This window comes from Saccopteryx bilineata, chromosome 1 (genome assembly GCF_036850765.1).
Source record: "Saccopteryx bilineata isolate mSacBil1 chromosome 1, mSacBil1_pri_phased_curated, whole genome shotgun sequence".
In the NCBI taxonomy this organism is placed as follows: domain Eukaryota; kingdom Metazoa; phylum Chordata; class Mammalia; order Chiroptera; family Emballonuridae; genus Saccopteryx; species Saccopteryx bilineata.
This window is the reverse complement of record NC_089490.1, coordinates 401,262,560-401,287,402: the sequence shown is the minus strand read 5'-3', so window position 1 is coordinate 401,287,402 and position 24,843 is coordinate 401,262,560. Positions and strand designations below refer to the sequence as shown.

General features: G+C 55.5%; 1 protein-coding gene across 3 annotated transcripts in view; it reads left to right on the top strand.

Annotated features, from left to right (window-relative positions):
• The window catches only part of SPTBN2 (spectrin beta, non-erythrocytic 2), a 42,137-nt gene extending 17,837 nt beyond the window's left edge, over positions 1–24,300 (top strand). For all 3 annotated transcript variants that reach the window (XM_066252156.1, XM_066252155.1, XM_066252154.1), the window contains 30 exons: positions 49–161; positions 279–466; positions 2,081–2,198; positions 2,695–2,853; positions 3,194–3,496; positions 5,125–5,278; positions 5,516–6,386; positions 8,778–8,915; positions 9,200–9,956; positions 10,384–10,586; positions 10,961–11,051; positions 11,294–11,440; positions 14,110–14,373; positions 15,053–15,277; positions 15,545–15,634; positions 15,974–16,234; positions 16,323–16,453; positions 16,688–16,892; positions 17,367–17,741; positions 19,452–19,696; positions 19,802–19,940; positions 20,188–20,272; positions 20,551–20,747; positions 21,178–21,320; positions 21,410–21,485; positions 21,571–21,621; positions 21,810–22,030; positions 22,347–22,520; positions 23,074–23,116; positions 23,442–24,300. In XM_066252156.1, coding sequence (XP_066108253.1) covers positions 49–161; positions 279–466; positions 2,081–2,198; positions 2,695–2,853; positions 3,194–3,496; positions 5,125–5,278; positions 5,516–6,386; positions 8,778–8,915; positions 9,200–9,956; positions 10,384–10,586; positions 10,961–11,051; positions 11,294–11,440; positions 14,110–14,373; positions 15,053–15,277; positions 15,545–15,634; positions 15,974–16,234; positions 16,323–16,453; positions 16,688–16,892; positions 17,367–17,741; positions 19,452–19,696; positions 19,802–19,940; positions 20,188–20,272; positions 20,551–20,747; positions 21,178–21,320; positions 21,410–21,485; positions 21,571–21,621; positions 21,810–22,030; positions 22,347–22,520; positions 23,074–23,116; positions 23,442–23,675 — 6,401 coding nt within the window. In that variant the 3' untranslated portion in view covers positions 23,676–24,300. The remainder of the gene's footprint in view (positions 1–48; positions 162–278; positions 467–2,080; positions 2,199–2,694; positions 2,854–3,193; positions 3,497–5,124; positions 5,279–5,515; positions 6,387–8,777; positions 8,916–9,199; positions 9,957–10,383; positions 10,587–10,960; positions 11,052–11,293; positions 11,441–14,109; positions 14,374–15,052; positions 15,278–15,544; positions 15,635–15,973; positions 16,235–16,322; positions 16,454–16,687; positions 16,893–17,366; positions 17,742–19,451; positions 19,697–19,801; positions 19,941–20,187; positions 20,273–20,550; positions 20,748–21,177; positions 21,321–21,409; positions 21,486–21,570; positions 21,622–21,809; positions 22,031–22,346; positions 22,521–23,073; positions 23,117–23,441) is intronic.
• The last annotated feature ends 543 nt before the right edge of the window (positions 24,301–24,843 follow it).

Genomic DNA, 24,843 nt, shown 5'->3' with positions numbered 1-24,843 from the left:
GAGGCAGGTGTCGACTCTCTGCCCAACCCGAGTGCTCTTTTTCCTCAGATGTGAATGTGGACCAACCAGATGAAAAATCGATCATTACCTATGTGGCTACTTACTATCACTATTTCTCCAAGATGAAGGCCCTGGCCGTGGAAGGCAAAAGGATTGGAAAGGTACTGTCCACCATGGGGCCGTAAGCAGAAAGGCCAGGGGAGGCCTGGCCTCAGGGTCTTCCTGCCCTCAAGCAGGAGCAGGATGGAGCTTCAGGGCCCCACGTCGCTGTCTCACAGGTGCTGGACCATGCCATGGAGGCAGAGCGCCTGGTTGAGAAGTACGAGTCCCTAGCCTCAGAGCTGCTACAGTGGATCGAGCAAACAATCGTGACCCTCAATGACCGGCAGCTGGCCAACTCCCTGAGCGGGGTCCAGAACCAGCTACAGTCCTTCAATTCCTACCGCACCGTGGAGAAGCCACCCAAGTAGGTGCCCCTGGGCCACGCACCCTGCCGCAGCGGGCCCACCCTGAGCTATGCTCAATGAGAGAAAGCACGCGTCTGGGCGAGCAGCCTCTTGGGAGGGAGGTTTGGCAGGGCGCCAATGCACAGAGGCTCATTTCCCTCCGCTCACAGCACCAGAAGCAGTTCCCAGATCAGTTCTTAAAATGATTATCTGTTTAAAAAAAAGAAAAAAAAAAAAAGGTGTGCTTTGGAAATGATTGCTAATATATATATAGAGTCTGTGCAATCCACTCTGATACTGGTCAGGGTCACGGCAACCCAGTCCCACCTTAGGGACTGGGTGAGGGAGTCGGGACCTGGCAGGGAACACAGGAGTGTGGCTGGTAGCTTGCATGTTGCAAAGGTTCCTTATCGTTTATCTATTTTAGCAATGAACTGTTTTCAAGTGTGGAGCTGCTGTTAGGCAGTTCTATACGGCATATACTAAAATGTCTGTTTTTCTGTTACTGAGCTCTTTTGGAGTTAGTATGTTTCAGTTCCACAACTAATATTAATCCGGAAAATATCTATTCCTACACATTTCAGGGAATGATTTGACCCAGAAAGTCCTCTTGAGTAAAGATGTAGTTTCAAGGGTGTTCACTAGTGTGATCTTTGTGAAAGAAAATTGAGTCATAGGAAAGTCACTGACAATACTGTTAAAGAGATGTGTTTATTGACATGAAAAGATGTTTATAACAAGTGTGGGAGCAGTTTATAAAAGTTATTTGTGAATAGCGGAGTTCAAAGTGTCAAGGTTCACCTGACCAGGCGGTGGCGCGGTGGATAGAGCCATCGGCCTGGGATGCTGAGGACACAGGTTTGAGACCCCAAGGTGGCTGGCTTGAGCGAGGGCTTATCTGGCTTGAGCACGGGGTCACCAGCTTAAGCATGGGATCATAGACATGACCCCATGGTTTTTGGCTTGAGCCCAAAGGTCGCTGGCTTGAAGCCCAAGGTTGCTGTCTTGACTCCAAGGTCTCTGGCTTGAGCAAGGGGTCACTTGCTCTACTGGAGCCCCTCAGTCAAGGCACATAAGAGAAGCAATCAATGAACAACTAAAGTGCCACAATTAAGAGTTGATACTTCTCATCTCTCTCCCTTTCTGTCTGTCACTGTCTGTCTGTCTCTCTCTCTAAAAAAATAAGTAAGTAAAAGTGTCCAGGTTCAAATCCTAGCCCTTCCACTTAGCGGTTGAGAGTTGTTATCCTCTCTGTGCCTCAGTTTTCTCATCTGGAAAATGGGGGTAATAAGAGGATATAGCTAGCAGTGAGAACTAAGCAAGTTAATGCACATAAATTCCTGAGAACAGGGCCTGGCCCCCAGTGGGAGAGTCCCGGACAAATGTTGGCCACAGCGTGGTCCGAGCCCATCCATGTAGAACAAATATTAAGCACATGCATGCCAGGGGGTTATGGGCCATTTCTGTGTGATTTTCAGTTTTAAATCATATTCTTTTGATTTGCCAGTATTTCTGGCTTTCGTGTATTGCTTTTAAGAGAAAAAAAAGCAACGCAGGACACTTTATTTCGAAGAGTAGAGTCCCTGTACCCCTAGTGGCCTGTGACGCTGACCCCTTCCTGCTCTGTGCCTCAGGTTCACGGAGAAAGGGAACTTGGAAGTGCTGCTCTTCACCATCCAGAGCAAGCTGCGGGCCAACAACCAGAAGGTCTACACACCCCGTGAGGGCCGGCTTATCTCCGACATCAACAAGGTCCCCCGCCTCCCCTTCCTGTCCCCCAGGCGTCCCAGCCTTGCACCAGCCCCCACGTCCCCAGCTGGAACACTGGTTCCAGATAGCCGCGCCCCTCCCCGGTGCAGATGTGACTCACACATTCTTTCACGCATCCTGCACATTCCCCCTCCTTCTCCCTCTCTCTCTCCATGTGAGTTCACGTGAGGAAATCATACCCCAATCCCTCATCTTGTTCAGCCTGATGAATAATAAAAGCCCCCCCACCACGAACAAACCCAGTGGTTTCCATTGTTCCATCCCCCTCTGGTCCCTGCCCGGTCCTGGTCCCGAAGCAGGTGCCGTCTTCCTGTGGCTCCTTAGCGCTCCAGCCGCTGCCCGCTCCTCACACCTGCAGGCGCAGGCAGCTCACTGACTGCATTCCACTGACCCACTGGAGCAAGCTTCTCTGGGACTCACCATGTACCCTGGCAACCCTCCCTCCCCTCACTTCCTGAGCCCTGTCCCCACCCCACAGGCCTGGGAGCGGCTGGAGAAAGCCGAGCACGAACGCGAGCTGGCCCTGCGCACCGAGCTGATCCGCCAGGAGAAGCTGGAGCAGCTGGCCGCCCGCTTCGACCGCAAGGCCGCCATGCGGGAGACCTGGCTGAGCGAGAACCAGCGCCTCGTGTCCCAGGTAGAACTCCTGGGTGGGGGTGGGGGGCTCTTGGCCTTTCCGGGCTGGTAGGGGGAAGGGGGGAGAGAAAGTGGAGGATAAGAAGCTCTGCGATGTGGGGAGCTAATGAAATGAGAAATCCATCACACAGATAAAGAGACCAAGAATCCCAGGATCCAGGGGCCAAAGTCTTGAACGGGATATAAGGGTTGGCGAGACAGGACAAGATGGGCTAGAGAGGAAACTGAGAGACACCTCACGGGGTTGGCATCTTGCAGCAGGAGTGCCCCAGAGGGCAGCAGGGTGAGCAGAGATAGTGCCCCTGAGCTCCCAACCCTCCCTCCCTTCCCCCCTGGCCCAGGACAACTTTGGGCTGGAGCTGGCAGCAGTGGAGGCAGCGGTGCGGAAGCACGAGGCCATCGAGACAGACATCGTGGCTTACAGCGGCCGGGTGCAGGCTGTGGATGCTGTGGCTGCTGAGCTGGCCGCCGAGCACTACCATGACATCAAGCGCATCGCGGCTCGGCAGCACAACGTGGCACGGCTCTGGGACTTCCTGCGGCAGATGGTGGCCGCCCGGCGGGAGCGGCTCCTCATCAACCTGGAACTGCAGAAGGTGTTTCAGGACCTGCTCTACCTCATGGACTGGATGGAAGAGATGAAGGTAGCAGCGGGATGCATGGGGTGGGGTTCCGGTGGCCAGGATTATGGGGGGTGGAATTGGGGGTACAGCCACTCCCTTGCTCAGTGGATCTTCATAGCGGATGACCCAGAGCAGGGCCCTGTTCTCGGTTCAGATGGACAGAGCACACAGGTACCCTGTCTTCATGGGTTCACGTTCCAGTGAGAGGAGACCGATGATAGAACCACAGACCTATCAACAAACAAAATAGCAGGTGGATATGAAACCTCTGAGGAAACTGGAAAGGGCTGTGTGGTGGCGTGGTCTGGAAGGCCTCGCTGAGAAAATGCCGTTTTAGCTAAGTGCAGGATAACGCAAGGAGCCACATAAGGAGAGCGGAGGAGAGGACGTTCCAGGCAGAAGGCCACGGGCCAGTCATGGCATATTTAGCATGAGAGGGAGGCCAGTGGGACTGTAAGGGATAAGGGAGGCAGTGGCCAGCTCACTTAGGGCCTTCCAAAGCTGGTCAAGGAGTTTGGTTTGGGTTTTTTTGGGGGATTGGGTTTTTTTTGGGGGGGTTAGCTAGAGACAGAGGGATGAGAAGCATCAACGCATAGCTGCAGCACCTTAGTTGCTCATTGATTGCTTTCTCATACGTGCCTTGATGGGGGGAGGGGGAGATTCAAGCTAGCAACCATAGGTCATGTCTATGATTTCATGATCAAGCTGGCAACCACACAGTCAAGCTTGTGAGCCCACGCTCAAGCTGGGGAGCCCACACTCAAGCTGGTGACCTCGGGGTTTTGAACCTGGGTCCTCAGCATCCCAGGCCAAGGCTCTATCCACTGCGTCATCACCTGGTCAGGCAGAAGTTTGGATTTTATTCAAAATAACAGAGCCTCGAAAGTGATCAGAAGGTTTAGAAAAAGGGAGAGATGTGATTCTACCTTATGTTTTTGAGAAAGATCATTTTGACTAATACGTGAAGAAGGGCTGTGGACAGCCAGAGTGGGAGCCGAGACTGGTTAGATTGCTGTGATCTAGGCCAGTGTCTTTCAACCACCGGTCTGTGGACCAGTGCTGGTCCACCAGAAGTTTCGTGCTGGTCCACGAGAAGAGTTAACCATCCTGATGGTGTATGGACATTTTAGGGTCACATCAGGGTGGTTAACTTCTGCAGGCCAGCACAAAATTTCTGGTGGACAGCACCTGTCCGAGGACTGGCCGCTGAAAACAACTGGTCTAGGCAACAGGTGAAGATAAGGATGGGTCTGGAAAGATGCTGAGGATTGCTGCGGTGCTGGGGACCAAGCCATGACAATAGGAGGCAGTAATTCTGGGGCCGAGAAAATGAGTCCTCCAAGATTCCTGGAGCAGGATTTAGTTAAGATGGTTTTTCCACAGGAGGAGAGTTGAGTACAAAGAGGCTGGGGAGCCGGGACAGAACGGGGATATCACTGGGTGTGTGAGTGAGGACCCACAGACGAGAGAAGATGTGTTCATGTTCACCTGGGTGTGACACCGAGCCACCCGGAGAGGTCGGGAGGTGCGGTTGGTTCCGGAGAAGGGAGCGAGGTTAGCACAGGTGTGTTGTAGAGCTGAAAGAGGCTTGGCAGCGAGGAGCTGGGCTGCTCTCAGAGGGGCATTGGCATGCCACCTGTGCCTGGCAGGGCCGGCTCCAGTCCCAGGACCTGGGCAAGCACCTGGCTGGCGTGGAGGACCTGCTGCAGCTACATGAGCTGGTAGAAGCCGACATCGCTGTGCAAGCTGAGAGGGTGCGGGCTGTCAGTGCCTCCGCCCTGCGCTTCTGTGACCCGGGAAAAGGTGAGAACTGGGGGAAGAAACTGGAAAGGGGAGGGGCTAGGGAGGAGAACTAAGCACTGAAGCATTTGAGAACAAGACTGGGAAGATCTGGCAGGAAGGATGATGGGAGGGTGGCAGGTGACAGAAGTGGAGGGCCGGGGAGGAGAGGAGGGTGCAGGGATTTGTAACCAGGGACGAATGTGGCGGCAGCAGGAGGGCTGGGTTGTAGCTCGGGACCCTCTACCATGACTTTTTCAGAGTACAAACCATGTGACCCGCAGCTGGTGTCAGAGCGGGTGGCCACCCTGGAGCAGAGCTACGAGGCTCTGTGCGAGCTGGCAGCGGCCAGGCGGGCCCGTCTGGAGGAGTCCCGGCGCCTCTGGCGTTTCCTCTGGGAGGTGGGCGAGGCCGAGGCCTGGGTGCGGGAGCAGCAGCACCTGCTGGCCTCCGCCGACACTGGCCGGGACCTGACCGGCGTCCTCCGCCTGCTCCACAAGCACGCAGCCCTGCGAGGCGAGATGAGCGGCCGGCAGGGGCCCCTGAAGCTCACCCTGGAGCAAGGCCAGCAGCTGGTTGCCGAGGGCCACCCGGGGGCAGGCCAGGCGGCCGCCAGGGCAGCGGAGCTCCAAGCGCAGTGGGAGCGTCTGGAGGCCCTGGCGGAGGAGCGCGCCCAGAGGCTTGCCCAGGCCGCCAGCCTCTACCAGTTCCAGGCAGACGCCAACGACATGGAGGCCTGGCTGGTGGACGCCCTGCGCCTGGTGTCCAGCCCTGAACTGGGGCATGACGAGTTCTCCACGCAGGCCCTGGCCCGGCAGCATCGGGCCCTGGAGGAGGAGATCCGAGGCCACCGGCCAACCCTGGACGCCCTGCGGGAACAGGCGGCAGCCCTGCCTCCCGTGCTGAACCGCACACCCGAGGTGCAGGGCAGGGTGCCCACCCTGGAGCGGCACTACGAGGAGCTGCAGGCCCGGGCGGGCGGGCGAGCGCGGGCCCTGGAGGCGGCCCTGGCGCGCTACACCATGCTCAGTGAGGCCGGGGCCTGCGGGCTGTGGGTGGAGGAGAAAGAGCAGTGGCTCAACGGGCTCACCCTGCCTGAGCGCCTGGAGGACCTGGAGGTCGTGCAGCAGAGGTACGCACCCTGCAGGCTCCCTCAGCAACTGCACTGGAAGCTGGGGTGGCACGTCCCGCTGTCAACTGCTTGTCTTGCTACATGGCTTTGAGTCTTTTTTTTTTCTTTTAATGAAAAATGCCAAACATACTCAAAAATAGAAAACATTATACAACAAACTTCTATATCCACCACCCAAGTTCAATTAATTGTCACTATCATGCTCTATTTGATTCATTTTCCTTTTCAGAAGTCAACCCCCAATATTATCTGTCATTTCATTTCCACATTCTCCAGGATGCGTCCTTTTTTTTTTTTTTTTTTTTCATTTTTCTGAAGCTGGAAACAGGGAGAGACAGTCAGACAGACTCCCGCATGCGCCCGACCGGGATCCACCCGGCACGCCCACCAGGGGCGATGCTCTGCCCACCAGGGGGCGATACTCTGCCCATCCTGGGCGTCGCCATGTTGCGACCAGAGCCACTCTAGCGCCTGAGGCAGAGGCCACAGAGCCATCCCTAGCGCCCGGGCCATCTTTGCTCCAATGGAGCTTGGCTGCGGGAGGGGAAGAGAGAGACAGAGAGGAAGGCGCGGCGGAGGGGTGGAGAAGCAAATGGGCGCTTCTCCTGTGTGCCCTGGCCGGGAATCGAACCCGGATCCTCCGCACGCTAGGCCGACGCTCTACCGCTGAGCCAACCGGCCAGGGCCAGGATGCGTCCTTTAAAAAATATGAGGAAATATTCTTAAATATAGTCAAATTTTCTTTTAGTAAAACTTTTTAATTGTGTGTGTGGACTTAAAAAGCTAAGGCTTTTAGACAGAAGCACTGATTGACCTCTCGTGAAGTAGCTTTATTTCCAGAATATTAAAGTCATGTAGAAAGAATATATTTCTTACAGAACCAAAATGCCATTATTACATAGAACAAAATTAGCAATTTCTTTTTTTCTTTCCAAGTGAGAGGAGGGGAGATAGACTCCTACATGTGCCCCAACTGGGATCCACCCAGCACCCCCCATCTGGAGCGGATGCTCTGCCCATCTGGGGCCATGCTCGCAACCAAGCTATTTTTAGCACCTAAGGCAGAGGCTCCACAGAGCCATCCTCAGTGCCTAGGACCAATGCCCTCAAACCAATCAAGCTATGGCTGCAGAAGGGGAAGAGAGGAGAAAGAGAGAGAAAGGGAAGGGGGAAAGGAAGAGAAGCAGATGGTTGCTTCTTCTGTGTGCTCTGACTGGGACTCAAATCCTGAGCCAACAGGCCAGGGCTAAAATTAGCAATTTCTTACTATCATCTACTGCTCAGTCTATAGTCAATTTCCTAGCGGTTTTTAAAGATTTTTTTTTTTTTTGTATTTTTCTGAAGCTGGAAACGGGGAGAGACAGTCAGACAGACTCCCGCATACGCCCGACTGGGATCCACCTGGCACACCCACCAGGGGACAATGCTCTGCCCCTCCGGGTCGCAACCAAAGCCACTCTAGCACCTGGGGCAGAGGCCAAGGAGCCATCCCCAGCGCCCGGGCCATCTTTGCTCCAATGGAGCCTCGCTGCGGGAGGGGAAGAGAGAGACAGAGAGGAAGGAGAGGGGGAGGGGTGGAGAAGCAGATGGGTGCTTCTCCTGTGTGCCCTGGCCGGGAATCGAACCTGGGACTTCTGCACGCCAGGCCAACACTCTACCACTGAGCCAACCGGCCAGGGCTTTTTTTTTTAGTTTTTAGTTTTTAGGATACCCCATGACAACGGCTGGCAAACTACAGCTCTTGGGCCAAATCCAGCCTGCAGCCTGTTTTTGTAAATAAAGCTTTATTGGAAGAGAGCCACACTTATTCATCTACGTATGACTGCTTGTGCACTAAGATAGCAGATCTGAATACTTGTGACAAAAACCATGTGGTCCATAAAGCCCGGACTATTTATTCTGTGGCCCTCCACATAAAATGTGTGCAGACTCTGATCTGCGAGAATGTAAATATGTCCCTGAGAGAAGTTAATGCTTCACATTTTTACTGTTTAAATATCTTTGGTTATCAGTTCAATTTTAACACATGCTAGTATGATGGGGCTCAGGCAGGCAGCTAAGGGGTAAGGCCTGGAGTAATAAAGGAAGTTCTGATAAAGGGTGGGGCCCTGTGCCAGGATTAGTTAACTTGTGCCGTTGTTCCTGACCTTTAACATTCACAGGTTGGTTTGTTTTTTTAGTCACTCTAGAGATGATAGTTTTTGTACTTGTTTGTGGGGGTTGGTATATCCCCTGACTCACAGATACTATAGAGCTTTGTAGATAAGAGATGCAGAAGCTCCTATGAATAAGCTTCACATTGGCAGAGAGGAATTCTCACAGGCATCTGGGAAGGGTGGCCGGAGTGTCATCACCTTCCGCCAACGACATCCGGCTCTGTCGACCCCTCAGGTTTGAGACCCTGGAGCCTGAAATGAACGCCCTCGCAGCGCGAATCACTGCCGTGAATGACATCGCTGAGCAGTTGCTGAAGGCCGACCCCCCGGGCAAGGACAGTATTGTCAATACCCAGAAGCAGCTCAACCACAGGTAGAATTCTGCAGGGCGTGGAATGGAGGTGAAGGATGAGGCAGAAGGTGGTCTGGCAGGTGTTGGGGGAGGGGAGTAACGAGCGAGATGAAAGGGGGTCAGAGGGTCAAGGCCGTGTGAAGAGGCTGGGGCCCACAGAGGACGCAGTCAGGTCAGAGGCCAGAGGATGGAACAGATGGTGTGATGTATCAAGGGAGAGAGAGGCAGGGAAGAATCTTCCAGATTTACCTGGACAGGGAGGGGAAACTGAGCCACTCCAGACGTAAGACTCTCCCTTCGCTCAGGTGGCAGCAGTTTCGGTCCCTGGCTGATGGCAAGAAGGCAGCTCTGACGTCAGCCCTGAGCATCCAGAACTACCACCTGGAGTGCACGGAGACCCAGGCCTGGATGAGAGAAAAGACCAAGGTCATCGAGTCCACCCAAGGCCTGGGCAATGACCTGGCTGGGGTACTGGCTCTGCAGCGCAAGCTGGCCGGCACCGAGCGGGACCTGGAGGCCATCGCCGCCCGGGTGGGTGAACTGACTCGAGAGGCCAATGCCCTGGCTGCTGGCCACCCTGCCCAAGCCTCTGCCATCAATGCCCGGCTTGGAGAGGTGCAGGCTGGCTGGGAAGACCTCAGGGCCACCATGAGACGTCGAGAGGAGTCTCTGGGGGAGGCCCGGCGACTACAGGACTTCCTGCGCAGCTTGGATGACTTCCAGGCGTGGCTAGGCCGCACGCAGACTGCCGTGGCCTCTGAAGAAGGGCCGGCCACCCTGCCTGAGGCAGAGGCCCTCCTGGCCCAGCACGCGGGCCTGCGGGGAGAAGTGGAGCGGGCCCAGAGCGAGTATAGCCGGCTGCGGGCCTTGGGCGAGGAGGTGACCCGCGACCAGTCCGACCCGCAGTGCCTCTTCCTCCGGCAGCGGCTCGAAGCCCTGGGAACTGGCTGGGAGGAGCTGGGCCGCATGTGGGAGAGCCGGCAGGGCCGCCTGGCTCAGGCCCACGGCTTCCAGGGCTTCCTGCGGGATGCCCGCCAGGCTGAGGGCGTGCTCAGCAGCCAGGTGAGAGCTGGGGTGCACGGTCAGGAAGAAGGGGGAGCAGGGGGCATGTGAGGGAGAGGGGTGACTGGGGGGATGGCAGCAGGTGAAGCAGTTCAGGAAACAGGATGGGCAGGAAGAACATGTTAGAAAAATAAAAAAGTGAAAAAAGATGTAAATATGGCTTACCAAAACTGACATAAACTGGCTTGCCACATAAATGTTAAAGAAATTGAATGAGTAGCTAGAAATAAGATGGAATGGCATTTGGACCGTTAAAGGTTCTCCAGCCCAGGACCCTTACAACTTTCTGAAACTCGACATAATCCTGGCACCATCTCCTCCATCTTCCGAGCCCGAGGGTTGACCCCATCCCTCACTGGTTGGCCGCCATGTCTAAGAGCGGAATCCTACTTTAAGAGGTGAGCTCACGACCTCCCGTCCCACGCAGGAATATGTGCTATCTCACACGGAGTTGCCAGGGACACTCCAGGCTGCTGATGCCACCATAAAAAAACTGGAAGATTTCATAAGCACCATGGACGCCAATGGGGAGCGGATCCGCGGGCTGCTGGAGGCTGGGCGCCAGCTGGTGTCTGAGGGCAACATCCATGCCGAGAAGATCCGAGAGAAGGCAGACTCCATTGAGAGGAGGTGTGACTAGGACTGCGGGCCACTAAAGGGCCCGCGAGGGAAATGAGTGAAAACAGAGTGACCCCAAAGATGGGAAACATGGCAGTCATACTGGCAGATGGGGCTGGGGGGCTGACACAAAGTAGAAGAGGAAGAGCCCCGTGGGCAGAGCGGCACTAAGCCACGGGCTGGGAAGGTCTGCCTCCCTCCCACGGGCAAAATGAAGTCTACCAGGGTAGCTAGACACCGACATAGGATACCTGAGTAGTTTTGCATTGTACCTGGAAGGCACTGTCCTCATAGCGGGAGGACTGGAGGCCTCTAGGTTAGTTAAAGGTTCATGACCTGTTCCCAGCAAGTTCAAGAGTTTCACAATGGGTTGTCTGTCGTTCCAGACACGGGAAGAATCAGGAAGCAGCACAGCAGCTTTTGGGACGTCTCCGGGACAACCGAGAGCAGCAGCATTTCCTACAAGATTGTCATGAGGTGAGGCTCAGTTCCCCCACCGTGTCCCCTTCGACATTCCCTAGCCATCCCTTTCCTAAAATGCCCTGGCTCTTTGACCCTAGAATAAGTCCCTTGCGGCGTCCCCAGAGCACATGACCCTGGCACGGCTTTTCCCCACATCCGCCACCGCTCCTGGCTCTCCTTCCCCCACTGTATGCCTCCTCCTTTCTTCCTCTGAAGTGTGCTTGGGCTTTCTTATTCTCACTCTCTGCTTGGTCCAGCTGAAACTCTGGATTGATGAGAAGATGCTGACGGCCCAGGACGTGTCCTATGATGAGGCCCGCAACCTGCACACAAAGTGGCAGAAGCACCAGGCGTTCATGGCTGAGCTGGCTGCCAATAAGGACTGGTTGGACAAGGTGGACAAGGTGAGCGGTGCGACAGGAGCAGCAAGAAAAGAACCCTTGAGCGTACTCTGGTCCCAGGAGGAGCCAAGCTTCAGGATAGGGCTCTTTCAGGGTTAGAGGTCATGGGGCCTCCCATGCCACATTTCTAAGGGAGAAAGTTACAACTTGAGGAACACATGTTCTAGGTCTATGGGACAGTGACTCCAGAACTTCGAGAAAATATGAATTAGTAAGGAGGCAAACTTCAGTTTTAGGTCAACACAACAAATTCTTTTTTTTTTTTTTTTTTTTTGTATTTTTCTGAAGCCGGAAATAGGGAGAGACAGTCAGACAGACTCCCACATGCGCCCGACCGGGATCCACCTGGCACGCCCACCAGGGGCGATGCTCTGCCCACCAGGGGGCGATGCTCTGCCCCTGGGCGGGGGGGGGGGGGGGTCGCTCTGTTGCGACCAGAGCCACTCTAGCGCCTGGGGCAGAGGCCAAGGAGCCATCCCCAGTGCCCGGGCCATCTTTGCTCCAGTGGAGCCTTGGCTGCAGGAGGGGAAGAGAGAGACAGAGAGGAAGGAGAGGGGGAGGGGTGGAGAAGCAGATGGGCGCTTCTCCTGTGTGCCCTGGCCGGGAATCGAACCAGGGACTTCTGCACGCCAGGCCGATGCTCTACCACTGAGCCAACCGGCCAGGGCCACAAATTCTGTAAAGGGCCAAGTGGTAAATATTTCAGGCTCTGTGGGCCACACAGTTTCTGCTACAACTACTCAGCTCTGCCCTGTAGTGCAAAAAGTAATCATAGAGAATAGTATATAAATAAATGATTGTAGCTGTATTCCAATAAACTTTATTTATAAAATCAAATGGTGGGCTAGATTTCACCCATAGGCCACAGTTTGCCAGCCCTTGCTTTTTTTATTTTTATTTTTTTATTTTTTATTTTTTACAGAGACAGAGAGTTAGAGAAAGGGATAGACAGGGACAGACAGACAGGAACGGAGAGAGATGAGAAGCATCAATCATTAGTTTTTCATTGCACATTGTAACACCTTAGTTGTTCATTGATTGCTTTCTCATATGTGCCTTGACCGTGGGCCTTCAGCAGACCGAGTAGCCCCTTGCTGGAGCCAGCGACCTTGGGTTCAAGCTGGTGGGCTTTTGCTCAAACCAGATGAGCCCGCACTCAAGCTGGTGACCTCTGGGTCTCGAACCTGGGTCCTCTGCCTCCCAGTCTGACGCTCTATCCATTGCGCCACTGCCTGGTCAGGCAGCAGCCCTTGCTTTTGAGTCTTGCTATTCCCAGTATTTATTTGTTCTCCCACCCAGCTCTTCCTCAAGAGCTGAGCACAGGTAAAACTTTATTTCTACTCAGCAAGTATTGCTGGATAACATATGTGCTCAATGCTCTGCTAGGTGTGATGAGGTATATAGAAAGACACTTTCCTTCCCTCGGGGAAAGAATGATTGGGCAGAAGAGACCAGTGTATAGTCAGTGTTTCTATTGTTCAGAAAATATTTACTTGGTGCTACTACATGCAAAGCCTCGTATGAGGCACCGAGGGGGAACAGGTGATTCCACTGCGGGCTCTACCTTGAGGAACAGGACTGTAGCCAGGATATGAGACATAAACATAAGTAAATGAATTAAATCCAAAGCAGAATATCACAACTGCAATAAGAGAGAGCCGATAAGCCTGGACGGTGAGGAGAGACACAGTGTGGGAAACCTGGAAGAAGGAGCCTCCAGGGTAGTGAAAGCCGAGCAGAGGTACTGAGGAAAGATAGTCCTGGGCAGAGAGAAAGTGCAAAGCATGAAGGGGGCCCATGGAAGGAAAGGTGGGAAAAGCCTGGGTCAGGTCACGAAAAGCCCTAATCACCACATAAGGACTGTGCATCAAAGTGTGACATGTGCTACAGGTTTGTGAGGTGGCCCCAGCAGTGCTAGACTCTGACACTCTTTATCCTGGCAGCCATATGTCTTGATTTGTGTTCTCCTAGAAGCAGGCCCCAAAATAAGGCTTTCAGTGAAGGCTACGTCAATGGAGGTGATCACAGGAAACACCAGCAGGGCAGTGGGTAGATGAGACAGATCAGGAAAGGTAGTCTAGAAAGGGTTCACTATCATCCCAGTTACCCCAGTGGGCAACTGACACTCAGTCCTACTGGGATGCCCTGGGAGACGAGCATGTATCAGAGTTATCCCCACCAAAGCACAGGAATGCTAGCTGTCTGTCGCTGGCTCTGGGGGCAGTAACTCAGGCACTTCCAGGCCGCCTCGCCAGCACCTCCCCGGAAATAGAAGTCCTCCAGCAGAAAGGCTGGTAGTGGGGAGACAGAGAGACTCACTTACCATAGGTCAGCTAAGAAACATGAAATGGTAGCAGCGGATAACACAGGACCACATGCAATACAACAGTAGAAACCACAGCGCCAAGGAACTCAAAATAGGAAAGGTCGCAGAGGCTTCTTAGCTGAAATGAGATGTGAGCTGGACCTTGCAGGGGGAGTAGGGTTTGATCAGCAGTAAGGTAGGGAAGTCTAGAGAGAGCTAAAACCTTCAAGATCATGTTCAGGAGAACACACAAGAACTTGGAATTTACTGCTCACTCTTCAGGTCTCTCCTGCCCCATAGGGCCCTGGCCTATGAAGCTCAGTGTTGTCTGATTCCGACGCTTACACTTCTTTGTCCCACCACCCAGGAGGGGCAGGAGCTGAGCCTCGAGAAGCCGGAGCTGAAGGCCCTGGTGTCGGAGAAGCTGGAGGGCCTGCACAAGCGCTGGGACGAGCTGGAGACCACCACGCAGGCCAAGGCCCGCAGCCTCTTTGATGCCAACCGGGCCGAGCTCTTCTCCCAGAGCTGCTCTGCCCTGGAGAGCTGGCTGCTGAGCCTGCAGGCCCAGCTGCACTCTGACGACTACGGCAAGGACCTCACCAGCGTCAACATTCTGCTCAAGAAGCAGCAGGTGCGCAGGGGCCTTTGACGGGGAGGGTGGACAGCAGAAGGCAGGAAGGAACCATAGCTCTTGAAACTGGGGAGGCCATTCTCAGGCCACCCCAAAGCTGAGTTTCAGACCTCGCTGGAGAGGGTCAAGGCCTGCCTGCTGATGCCATAGAAATTTGCTGGGGTATCACTGGCTAGGGCAGGTCCAAAGCTGGGAGTTGTCATTTGGATAGAAGGTGACCGCCATTGGGTCTCCTGCATGCCAGGGGCAGTTTTGCCATAGGAGCCAGAAGGAAAGCACACTGGAACCGGAAGTAGAAGCTTCAGCTTCTCCTATGCCTTGTGGTGTCCCTCCATCGCCCTCTACTGACAAGCCTGGCATTGCACCAGCTGGCAGAGGAGAAATGTTTACAGGTCCATCCAGTTCTAATATCTTAAAGCAAGGAAAGGTGGATTTGGAACTGAGGCAGATTTGGGACTGAGAGGCCGATAAATTGCTAACTGGCAAAGTTATCACATCCCCCTTCCCTGGGCTCTTAGGCATATTAAAGTTTGAGATCCACTGGTCTGGGCCGTGAGGAGATACTTGCCCTGGGTGAGCCCAGGGTAAGAAATCATGATTGACTTGGTACTGACCAGTGTCCCCTCTGAGTTTGATGGTGGCAGCACAGTGATGGCATCTCTTTCTTCTGGGCTGGCAGATGCTGGAAAGGGAGATGGCTGTACGGGAGAAGGAGGTGGAGGCGATCCAGACCCAGGCAAAAGCACTGGCCCAGGAAGACCAGGGTGCAGGGGAGGTGGAGCGGACGTCTAGGGCCGTGGAGGAGAAGTTCAAGGCCCTGTACCAGCCCATGAGGGAGCGCTGCCAGCGCCTGCAGGCCTCCCGGGAGCAGCACCAGTTCCACCGGGATGTGGAGGATGAGATCGTGAGTCACTAGGATCGGGGATGGGGTGATGTCATCACCATGGCAAACTGCTTCCTGCCTTGTGCTGGGGAGATGCCAACCGTGTTTTCTGTTCCCTTTGGCACTGAAAATCAACCCTCGAGGGACACTTGGGGATGCCTGCTCGCTTCCTTTACCCTAGAACCAGAGATGACAGTGACCTGCACACACACCAGGAGCCCTAGAGAAGCTCCCCCCAGCTATCCCCACTGTCTAGCTCCTAGCACTGACACCCCCTTTCCCATTTAGTTGTGGGTGACGGAGCGTCTCCCCATGGCAAGCTCCAGGGAACATGGCAAGGACCTGCCCAGTGTCCAGCTCCTCATGAAGAAAAACCAGGTGAGACAGAGGCTAAAGGCCAAAGGGAAGGTCCCAAGAACCTCCTTAGACGCGGAAGTTTGTTTTTCCGTAAGACCCGGGTTTCTCTGGCTCCCCCTCGATGCTGTGTGCGACCTCAGACTTTGCTGGCTGGCCTTTCCCCTCTGTGGAGGGCAGGTCCCCTCGGTAGAACACCATGGGGTTTGAAGTCTGACCAGCGCATCCCTGGGTCAGAAGGGCGGCAGGTCAAGAGGGTTCAGGAAGGAAGAGAAGCAAGAGCATGAGGCGGCTTGATGTTGAGTAGGCGTGAGGGAGTCCTTAGCGAGCCTTTCCACATCCCCTCCTCCGCGCTGGGGACAGACCCTGCAGAAGGAGATCCAGGGCCACGAGCCGCGGATTGCGGACCTGACAGAGCGGCAGCGTGCCCTGGGTGCGGCCGCGGCCGGCCCGGAGCTGGCAGAGCTACAGGAAATGTGGAAACGCCTGGGCCGCGAGCTGGAACTTCGAGGGAAGCGGCTGGAGGAGGCCCTGCGAGCACAGCAGTTCTACCGCGACGCCGCCGAGGCCGAGGCCTGGATGGGCGAGCAGGAGTTACACATGATGGGCCAGGACAAAGCCAAGGTGAGAGCCAGCGCAGAGCCCAGGCAGCCGAGCTGCATCTGTCCTCCCCGGGACCCCCACTCCCTGATGCCCACTGTCCTGCCCCCAGGATGAATTGAGCGCCCAGGCCGAGGTGAAGAAGCATCAGGTGTTGGAGCAAGCCCTCGCAGACTATGCCCAGACCATCCACCAGCTGGCAGCCAGCAGCCAAGACATGATTGACCACGACCACCCAGAGAGGTGAGCACAGTGGTGGCAAGGAAGCACAGCCCTCGGGGTAGGGAGAGCTGGTTCCAAGCAGGTGCAGGGATCGTGGAGCCTTCTGTACTGTGCGCATATAGAACCATCTAGAAAGGTGGAGAAGCAGGGACTTGGCAAGCGGCTGGGTGGCTCTGAGGGACAGGGCTCTATGGCACAGTCTCGGGATCCGAGCAGTGGATTCTAAGTCCTGCGCTGCATCCCCTGTCCCCGTAGTACGCGGCTGTCGATCCGCCAAGCCCAGGTGGACAAGCTGTATGCCAGCCTGAAGGAGCTGGCTGGGGAACGGCGGGAGCGCCTGCAGGAGCATCTGAGGCTGTGCCAGCTCCGCCGCGAGTTGGACGACCTAGAGCAGTGGATCCAGGAGCGCGAGGTGGTGGCAGCTTCCCACGAGCTCGGCCAGGACTATGAGCACGTGACCGTGAGTGGGGGGGACACTCACCTGCAGCTTGGCTCCTGAAAGAGGAGACCCACAGACACTAGGGCTTGGTCCTGTGCAGAGCACCAAAGGCAGGGTGCAGACCTGGCTGAGCCAGCACTGTTCTGGGTTTTCAGGGAATTCAGTTGAAGAACTGTGCAGAAAGGAGGCTATGGGGCTGCGCATAGACTTGGACAAAAAGGGAATGACCAGTCACTCTTTTCCAACAGAACTTGACAGTTTAGGGTATCCCAGTCTATAGGCTAAAGGTTCCAAATGGCCCTACTACCTTTACTGGGGGCTGGGTGCTAGTCAAACACAGGGTCACTGGGAACCAGTTGCATTTACTCATGAGCTCAGTTCAGCTAGAGAAACCTTTTTTGGGCCATCAGTTTGGGGTGAGAGGAATGCCCTGCTCTCCTCCCCAGCCCCATTAACCAGTGTCAGAATTGTCTGTGCAACTGTTCCCTCCACCAGATGCTCCGGGACAAATTCCGAGAGTTCTCTCGGGACACGAGCACCATCGGTCAGGAGCGCGTGGATAGTGCCAATGCACTGGCCAATGGGCTCATTGCTGCGGGCCATGCTGCCCGGGCCACCGTGGCTGAGTGGAAGGACAGTCTCAACGAGGCCTGGGCTGACCTGCTGGAGCTACTGGACACACGGGGTCAGGTGCTGGCGGCTGCACACGAGCTGCAGCGCTTCCTGCACGGGGCCCGCCAGGCCCTGGCGCGGATGCAGCACAAGCAGCAGCAGCTTCCGGACGAGACTGGCCGAGACCTCAACGCGGCCGAGGCCCTGCAGCGCCGGCACTGTGCCTTTGAGCATGACATCCAGGCCCTCAGCTCCCAGGTCTGACTCAAGCATGTGAGGTTGGGGGTGGCCTGGAGGAGACGTCATGGGAAATGGGTGGCGGGAGGAGGGTCCCTCAGAACTGCTGGGAGTGGGCATCCTCTGGAAGGCCAGTTAGGGATGAGGCAGAATTCCTCCAGGTAAACATCCCAGGCCAGAGAGCACCTCACCACTACATTCACACCTTTATTTATTTATTTTTTTTATATTTTAATTTATTTATTCATTTTAGAGAGGAGAGGGAGAGAAAGAGAGAGAGAGAGAGAAGGGGGGGAGGAGCTGGAAGCATTAACTCCCATATGTGCCTTGACCAGGCAAGCCCAGGTTTTCGAACCGGTGACCTCAGTATTTCCAGGTCGACGCTTTATCCACTGCACCATCACAGGCCAGGCTACATTCACACCTTTAATAACAAGCCTCCTTGAGGGCCCATGACACTGTCACATGGTCCTGAGAGCTAGAGTATTCTTCCTGTTGCACTAAAATCTGCATATTGGTCCCACCCACTCTAGAGCTCTAGACCCATACAAATCAACCATAGATCCTTCCTGCAACCGTTTCAACATAGCCCCCTACCCAAGACCCTTTTTCAGGCTGATAATCTCATTCTGACAATATTTGAGGTCCCTCATGCCCTGGACAGGCCTCTGATAGCCCAACTGGCTAGTAGTTCTTTATTATTATTATTTTTAAAATTTTAAGTTGCTATTACAGGAAGAGAAAGTGAAAGAAAGAAAAAACATTGATTTGTTGTTCTATTTACTTATGCATTCATTGGTTGATTCTTACATGCACCCGGATCAGGAATTGATCCTACAACATTGGTGAATCAGGACAGTGCTCTAACCAACTGAGCTACCTGCCCATGGCCCAACTGAGCAAATTCATGATTTCCACATGTTATTAGTGACAAAATAGTTTTTGGTGTATACAAACAAGTATCAGAAATCCATCCCTGTGACGTACTAATTGGTCATTAAAAAGGCAAATAAGAGGCCCTGGCCGGTTGGCTCAGTGGTAGAGCGTCGGCCTGGCGTGCAGGAGTCCTGAGTTCGATTCCCGGCCAGGGCACTCAGAAGAAGCGCCCATCTGCTTCTCCACCCTTCCCCCTCTCCTTCCTCTCTGTCTCTCTCTTCCCTTCCTGCAGCCAAGGCTCCATTGGAACAAAGTTGGCCCCAGCGCTGAGGATGGCTCTATGACCTCTGCCTCAGGTGCTAGAATGGCTCTGGTTGCAAAGGAGCACGCCCCAGATGGGCAGAACATCGCCCCCTGGTGGGCATGCCGAGTGGATCCCGGTTGGGCGCATGCGGGAGTCTGTCTGACTGCCTCCCCATTTCCAACTTTAGAAAAATACAAAAAAAAAAGGCAAATAAGATAGGGATCCATCTTCTTTTGAAGCTTTAAGGCATCTTTGTACAAAGGGGATGAGAAGCATTTATTCAACAATGTATTGAATTCCAACCTGGTATAACTAGTAGCCCTTTTAAAGGGCTGCCTGCCAGGCTAAGCCCAGGCTCCCAGATGGGACCCAACAGGGCAGAGTGCAACAAGGCTCACTGCGGGCACCAGCTGTCATCTTTCCCAGCCTCTACTCTCTGCTCCTCCTCTGCTTCTCTGGCTGGTAAAACGAGCAGGCAGTAGAGAGCAGAGGGGGAGACTGCAGCTCCTTGGAGTCTCCAGCTCTGCCTGACTCCGACCTGGGCCCTGCAGGTCCAGCAGGTGCAGGACGATGGCCACCGGCTGCAGAAGGCCTATGCCGGAGAAAAGGCCGAGGAGATTGGCCGCCACATGCAGGCTGTGGCTGAGGCCTGGGCCCAGCTTCAGGGAAGCTCTGCTGCCCGCCGCCAGCTGCTGCTGGACACCACGGACAAGTTCCGCTTCTTCATGGCTGTCCGGGAGTTGATGCTGTGGATGGACGGGGTGAACCTGCAGATGGATGCCCAGGAGCGGCCCCGGTGAGGCCTACGGTGCCCATTGCCCAGGGCCTTCAGGGGTTGTAAGCAGGTGCCTGGGAGAGGGTTGTGGGCAGCAGGGTGGTGATGTGGTCTCTGTGCCCCCAGGGATGTGTCCTCCGCAGACCTGGTCATCAAGAACCACCAGGGCATCAAAGCAGAGATAGAGGCCAGGGCCGACCGCTTCTCCTCTTGCATTGACATGGGGCAGAGGCTGCTCGCCAGGAGCCACTATGCTGCTGAGGAGGTGGGCGAGGCCTAGGTGCAGCGTGTCATCCTCATGGCAAAGGCCTCGATGCTGAGTGTTCTCCCCCCCCCCAAGGCCTTTCTGCTTCCTCCCAACCTCTCTTCACAGAAACCTTCCACTCCCTCTCCCCTTGGTGCTAGGATTTCCCGGAACTGAAATCCCTAGTTCCCCTGTCTGAGTTCCCGAGGGAGGGAGCGAGGGACCGTGCAGAGCCCAGCTGGGTGCTAACTCACTCCTCTGCCCCCAGATCTCAGAGAAGCTGTCACAGCTGCAGGCACGGCGCCAGGAGACAGCTGACAAGTGGCAGGAGAAGATGGACTGGCTCCAGCTTGGTGAGCCACTCTGGGGACCAGGAAGCTGGCTGAGAGAGCCAGGTGCTGCAAGGAGGGGCTGGGGGTCTTGTACCCTGTAGTTTCCAGACTAAGGCCAGGAATCCTGGGGGAGGAATTCAAGGCACCCACCCTTGGCACTGCCTGGCTCTGCCCTGCCCTGTGTTCCTGCTTTGGGGCAGGAACTTTCTGTATCCTTGTTCTTGAAGTGACGTGGGTACAGTGTTCTGCCGGTACCCACTCTGACCTGCCATCTTCCTGCCACCCCTCCTGCCCTGAAGTTTTGGAGGTGCTCGTGTTTGGGAGAGATGCAGGTATGGCGGAGGCCTGGCTGTGCAGCCAAGAGCCTCTGGTGCGAAGTGCGGAGCTGGGTTGCACCGTCGATGAAGTTGAGAGCCTCATCAAGCGGCACGAGGCGTTCCAGAAGTCAGCAGTGGCCTGGGAGGAGCGATTCAGCGCGCTGGAGAAGCTCACCGCGGTGAGGGCCACAAGCCCCGGGGATGCCTGGCCCCGCCCCCGGGATGCCCGGCCCCGCCCCCGGATGCCCCGGCCCCGCCCCCGGATGCCCCGGCCCCGCCCCCGGATGCCCCGGCCCCGCCCCGGCCCACTGCCCCCAGCCTGTGCTCTCTGCCGCTGGGAGAAAACAGCTCCTCTCCTCCCCCTGCACCATCATCTCCCACTTGTTAGCCTAGAGTGCCAGGTTGTCACCACAGCTTTAGGAGTCACCCATTCCCTGGGTGACGCTGAGAGACATCATCTCCCCAGTTGCTTATAATCCTTCCTTTCTTTTGAATTATTATATTTTCCGCCCTGTTTCACCAAACCGGCTGAGACATTTCTCCTTTCCCCAACTCCCTGGTCCTCTAAAATGAGACTGTCTGCACTCTGACCTCAGAATCTCTTGACAGCTGGAGGAGCAGGAGAAGGAGCGGAGAAGAAAGAGGGAGGAGGAGGAGCGGAGGAAACAGCCCTCTGCTTCCCAGCCCACAGCCAGTCAGCCCGAAGGGGTCCTGGTGGATGGCCAGACAGCTCCTGATGCTTCCTGGGACCGGTGAGGGCTGGAACACCTGCGGGGGAGGAGGAGGCTGCATCTAAGCAATCCAAGGCCTGGTATCATTGTGTCCCCCTCTGCCGTTCCAGAACGCACCCCCGGCTACCAGCATCCACACAGCCTGCCAGTGTTAATGGCATCTGCACAGATGGAGAGTCCCCGCAGGTGAGCTGCACCGCCCAGTGCGCCCCGCCAGACGCTTAGCCCCCTGCCCGCTTGTACGCCCTCTTACAGCTTCTTGTCCTTGTAGCCCCTGCTGGAACAACAGAGACTTGAGCCGGGCAGCTTCCCAGAAGGGCCTGTGAGTTCCTCCTGGAGGTGTGGGTGTTGATAGCTGAGGGCTGAAGAGGGCTATGAGCTGGTGGTGGGGCAAGAGACGCAAAGGGAGCCTCCTGGAGGAAACCTCAGCTCTTGGCCTTCAGTCCTCGTGACATCCAAACTGGGTACCTGTGACCTCATCCTTTGACGCGGACACTGTTTTCCCCACAGGGGACTGGCCTAGGGGACGAGACCAACAGGCCCCAGGGAGAGAGGCAGACCCGGACGCAGGGCTCGGCCCCTCCCACCATGCCACAGAGCAGGTCATCAGAGTCAGCCCGGGTTGCCACCCTGCCGCCCCGAGGCCCAGAGCTCTCTGCTCAGGAGCAGATGGAGGGGATGCTGTGTCGCAAACAGGAGATGGAGGCTTTCGGCAAGAAGGCTGCCAATAGGTACCGGGTCTGGCTGCGCAGTGCCTGTCCCTCTGCAGTCCCTGCCTGCTGAGGCAGCTTGCCTGGAACCCCTTCCCAGATGGAGGAGGGAGGGGTGCCCTGCGGGAGGAGTGTCTTCTAGGAAAGGGGTATGGCTCAGGAGCGGAGTGGGGCCACTGGTGAAGGTAGGGCGGGTGTGCTGTGAAGATGATGGGCCTAAGGACAGGAGAAGCCCTGGAAGTCCTAGGACACCCATACTCTCCCCAGGGTCACCAGCCCCACAGAAGCTGGTCAGGCAGCCTGTCTTGCCTCGTCACCTACACCGTGTCCCTCCCAGGTCATGGCAGAATGTGTACTGTGTCCTGCGGCGTGGCAGCCTTGGCTTCTACAAGGATGCGAAAGCTGCTAGCGCAGGAGTGCCATACCACGGAGAAGTGCCTGTCAGCCTGGCCAGGGCCCAGGGCAGTGTCGCCTTTGATTATCGGAAGCGCAAACATGTCTTCAAGCTGGGGTAGGAACAGGACTGTGCCCTCAGGATGGAAGAGGGAGTCAGAGAGATACAAGGTGAAGGGTTGCCATGTGCTAGGTCTAGAGGTCGAGTTGCAGGGCCAGGCATTTGGGGCAAGGGATGTAGAGGAGAGAGAGGAAGGGGGTGGGCTTCCAGTTGTATTTCACACTAAGGGGGTGCAGGAGCTCCAAGACAGACCTGATGGCCAACAATGTCAAGCTGAAAAATGATCCTAGATGGGCTATCTAAAGGTAGGGTGCTAGCATTCCCTGGCCTCCAGGGATCTCCAGGTGTCTGTCCCTGCCCGCCTTGGAGCAGCCAGAGTGGGAGGCATGGCCTGGGATGGAAGTGAGATCAGCCTAGTCCTCGGTAGCCAATCAGGAAGAAGTTGCTTTCGCTCAGTCCTGGGACTGTGAAGAAGGAGCTAAGCTAAGGTGTCTGATCTGCCTCCAAGGGCCCCAGCCCAGCCCCTGGGTGATACTGAGCTCTCCCAGCACTGATCAGGCCGATCCAGATTCTCAGCTCTGCCCTAAGGTTTCTCTCTCTCTCCCAACAGCTTACAGGATGGAAAAGAATATTTATTCCAAGCTAAGGATGAGGTGAGCTGTTCCCTCTCCTCCCACGCCCCGAGCTGTTGCCATTCTTCCAACTCTCGCTTCCCCTTTCTTCCCTCTTTGCTCACTTTTTCCTTAAATGTCTCATTCTTTGTAATCAGACCACCCACAGTGTGCCAACTGGGTGTTTGTGAGGGCCACACCAAAACATGGTCCTATCTTTAGAGGTCTTTTTCTCCAAGGAGATGAAACCGTCAATTCATTCTCCCACCTCTGCCTCTTGCATTTCCGCGTTGTCTGCTGTCCACAGAGCGGCTGCCTCAGCACAGCGCCCTCGAGGTGACCCGTTGTCTTTCCACGCTCCCTATAGGCAGAGATGAGCTCCTGGCTGCGGGTGGTGAATGCAGCCATCACCACTGCGTCCTCTGCCTCCGGAGAGCCGGAAGAGCCAGCAGTGCCCAGTGTCAGCCGGGGCATGACCCGGGCCATGACCATGCCCCCAGTGTCCCCGGCCGGGGCCGAGGGCCCTGTGGTACTTCGCAGCAAGGATGGCAGAGAACGAGAGCGAGAAAAACGCTTCAGCTTCTTCAAGAAGAATAAGTAGTAGGGGGCAGGACTCCCAGGCCAGCTCCCTCCCTCTGTTCAGGAAACTGCCAGGGACTGTCAACAGGGACCACCACCCTCTTGTCAGGACAACTGCCTGCTGCTAGGGTCTGTTGCCAAGGTCAGCCCATCACCAGGAACTGTCTCTGGGGACAAGTCAGTGTTCCCAAGGGCAACCCTTCTCTTCTGCTATTTAATTCTAGACTGGTGGTGGGCCCCAGGCAACCCCCAATTCTACTCCCCCCCACTTCCCTCTTCCCTCAGCCTTATGCCTCTCTCCCCACCACAGTGCGGACAGTGCCGCACCCTCAATATAGGCCACATGGGGAATGGATGCCCCTGCCTCAGGGTCATTCTCCCACTGCAGCTGGGGCACGCCGCCTGGTGCCTTGCCCCTGGGGACCAGCCAGGAACCTCTAAGAGCTGAGCAGGACCTGGGGGCAAGATGGCCGGATGATGGAGTCAGAGACACTGAAGCTCCCCCTTTCCGTCCTTCCTCATCCTCTGACTCAAGCGGCCACTTCATCTCCAGTGACTCTCAAAGGCTTCCAGGTGTGAGTTGTTCAGGGGCAACCACAGCCTTGATTGAGTCTGGCCAAGGAGGTGATTAAACAGCTCAGCTTCTCTTACTGCCTCTGGATGTCTTTGCTTTCCTGACAACAACCTCTCTGCCTGTGCCTGTGCCTTTGGCTCTGGTCTCATGTGTCAGGTTTCCACTCTGTCCCCAACCTCCAAGCCCTTGAAGAACCACGTTATTTTGAGAGCTTCCCTATCTTAGTCTAATTTCCCCCTGATAAGGACCTCTGGTTTGCTAGGTTGACCAATGTCAAGCCTCTTTTTTAGATCAAAGTACACCATGGGTCAGGAAGAAGTTAACAAGCGGTGCTTCCCTCATGATTCTTTCAACTTTTAAAAAACGAAAGACTTTTTTATTTTTAAGGAAAGATTGAAGAGCATTGCTACAACCTAGTCTCAGCCACTGCTCAGCCTGACAGTGGAGAATAGGACACACAGGGGTGACTACTGACCCGCCTTCTTTCTCCTCCCCAATGGAGAGGATCAGGGGAGTTCAGACAGGGTCGGATAAGTGGCAGGTTGTAAGTCCACACCACTAGAATTACAACACCTTGGAAGCCACGAGGTACATCCTAAGTGTGTAAATGCACAAA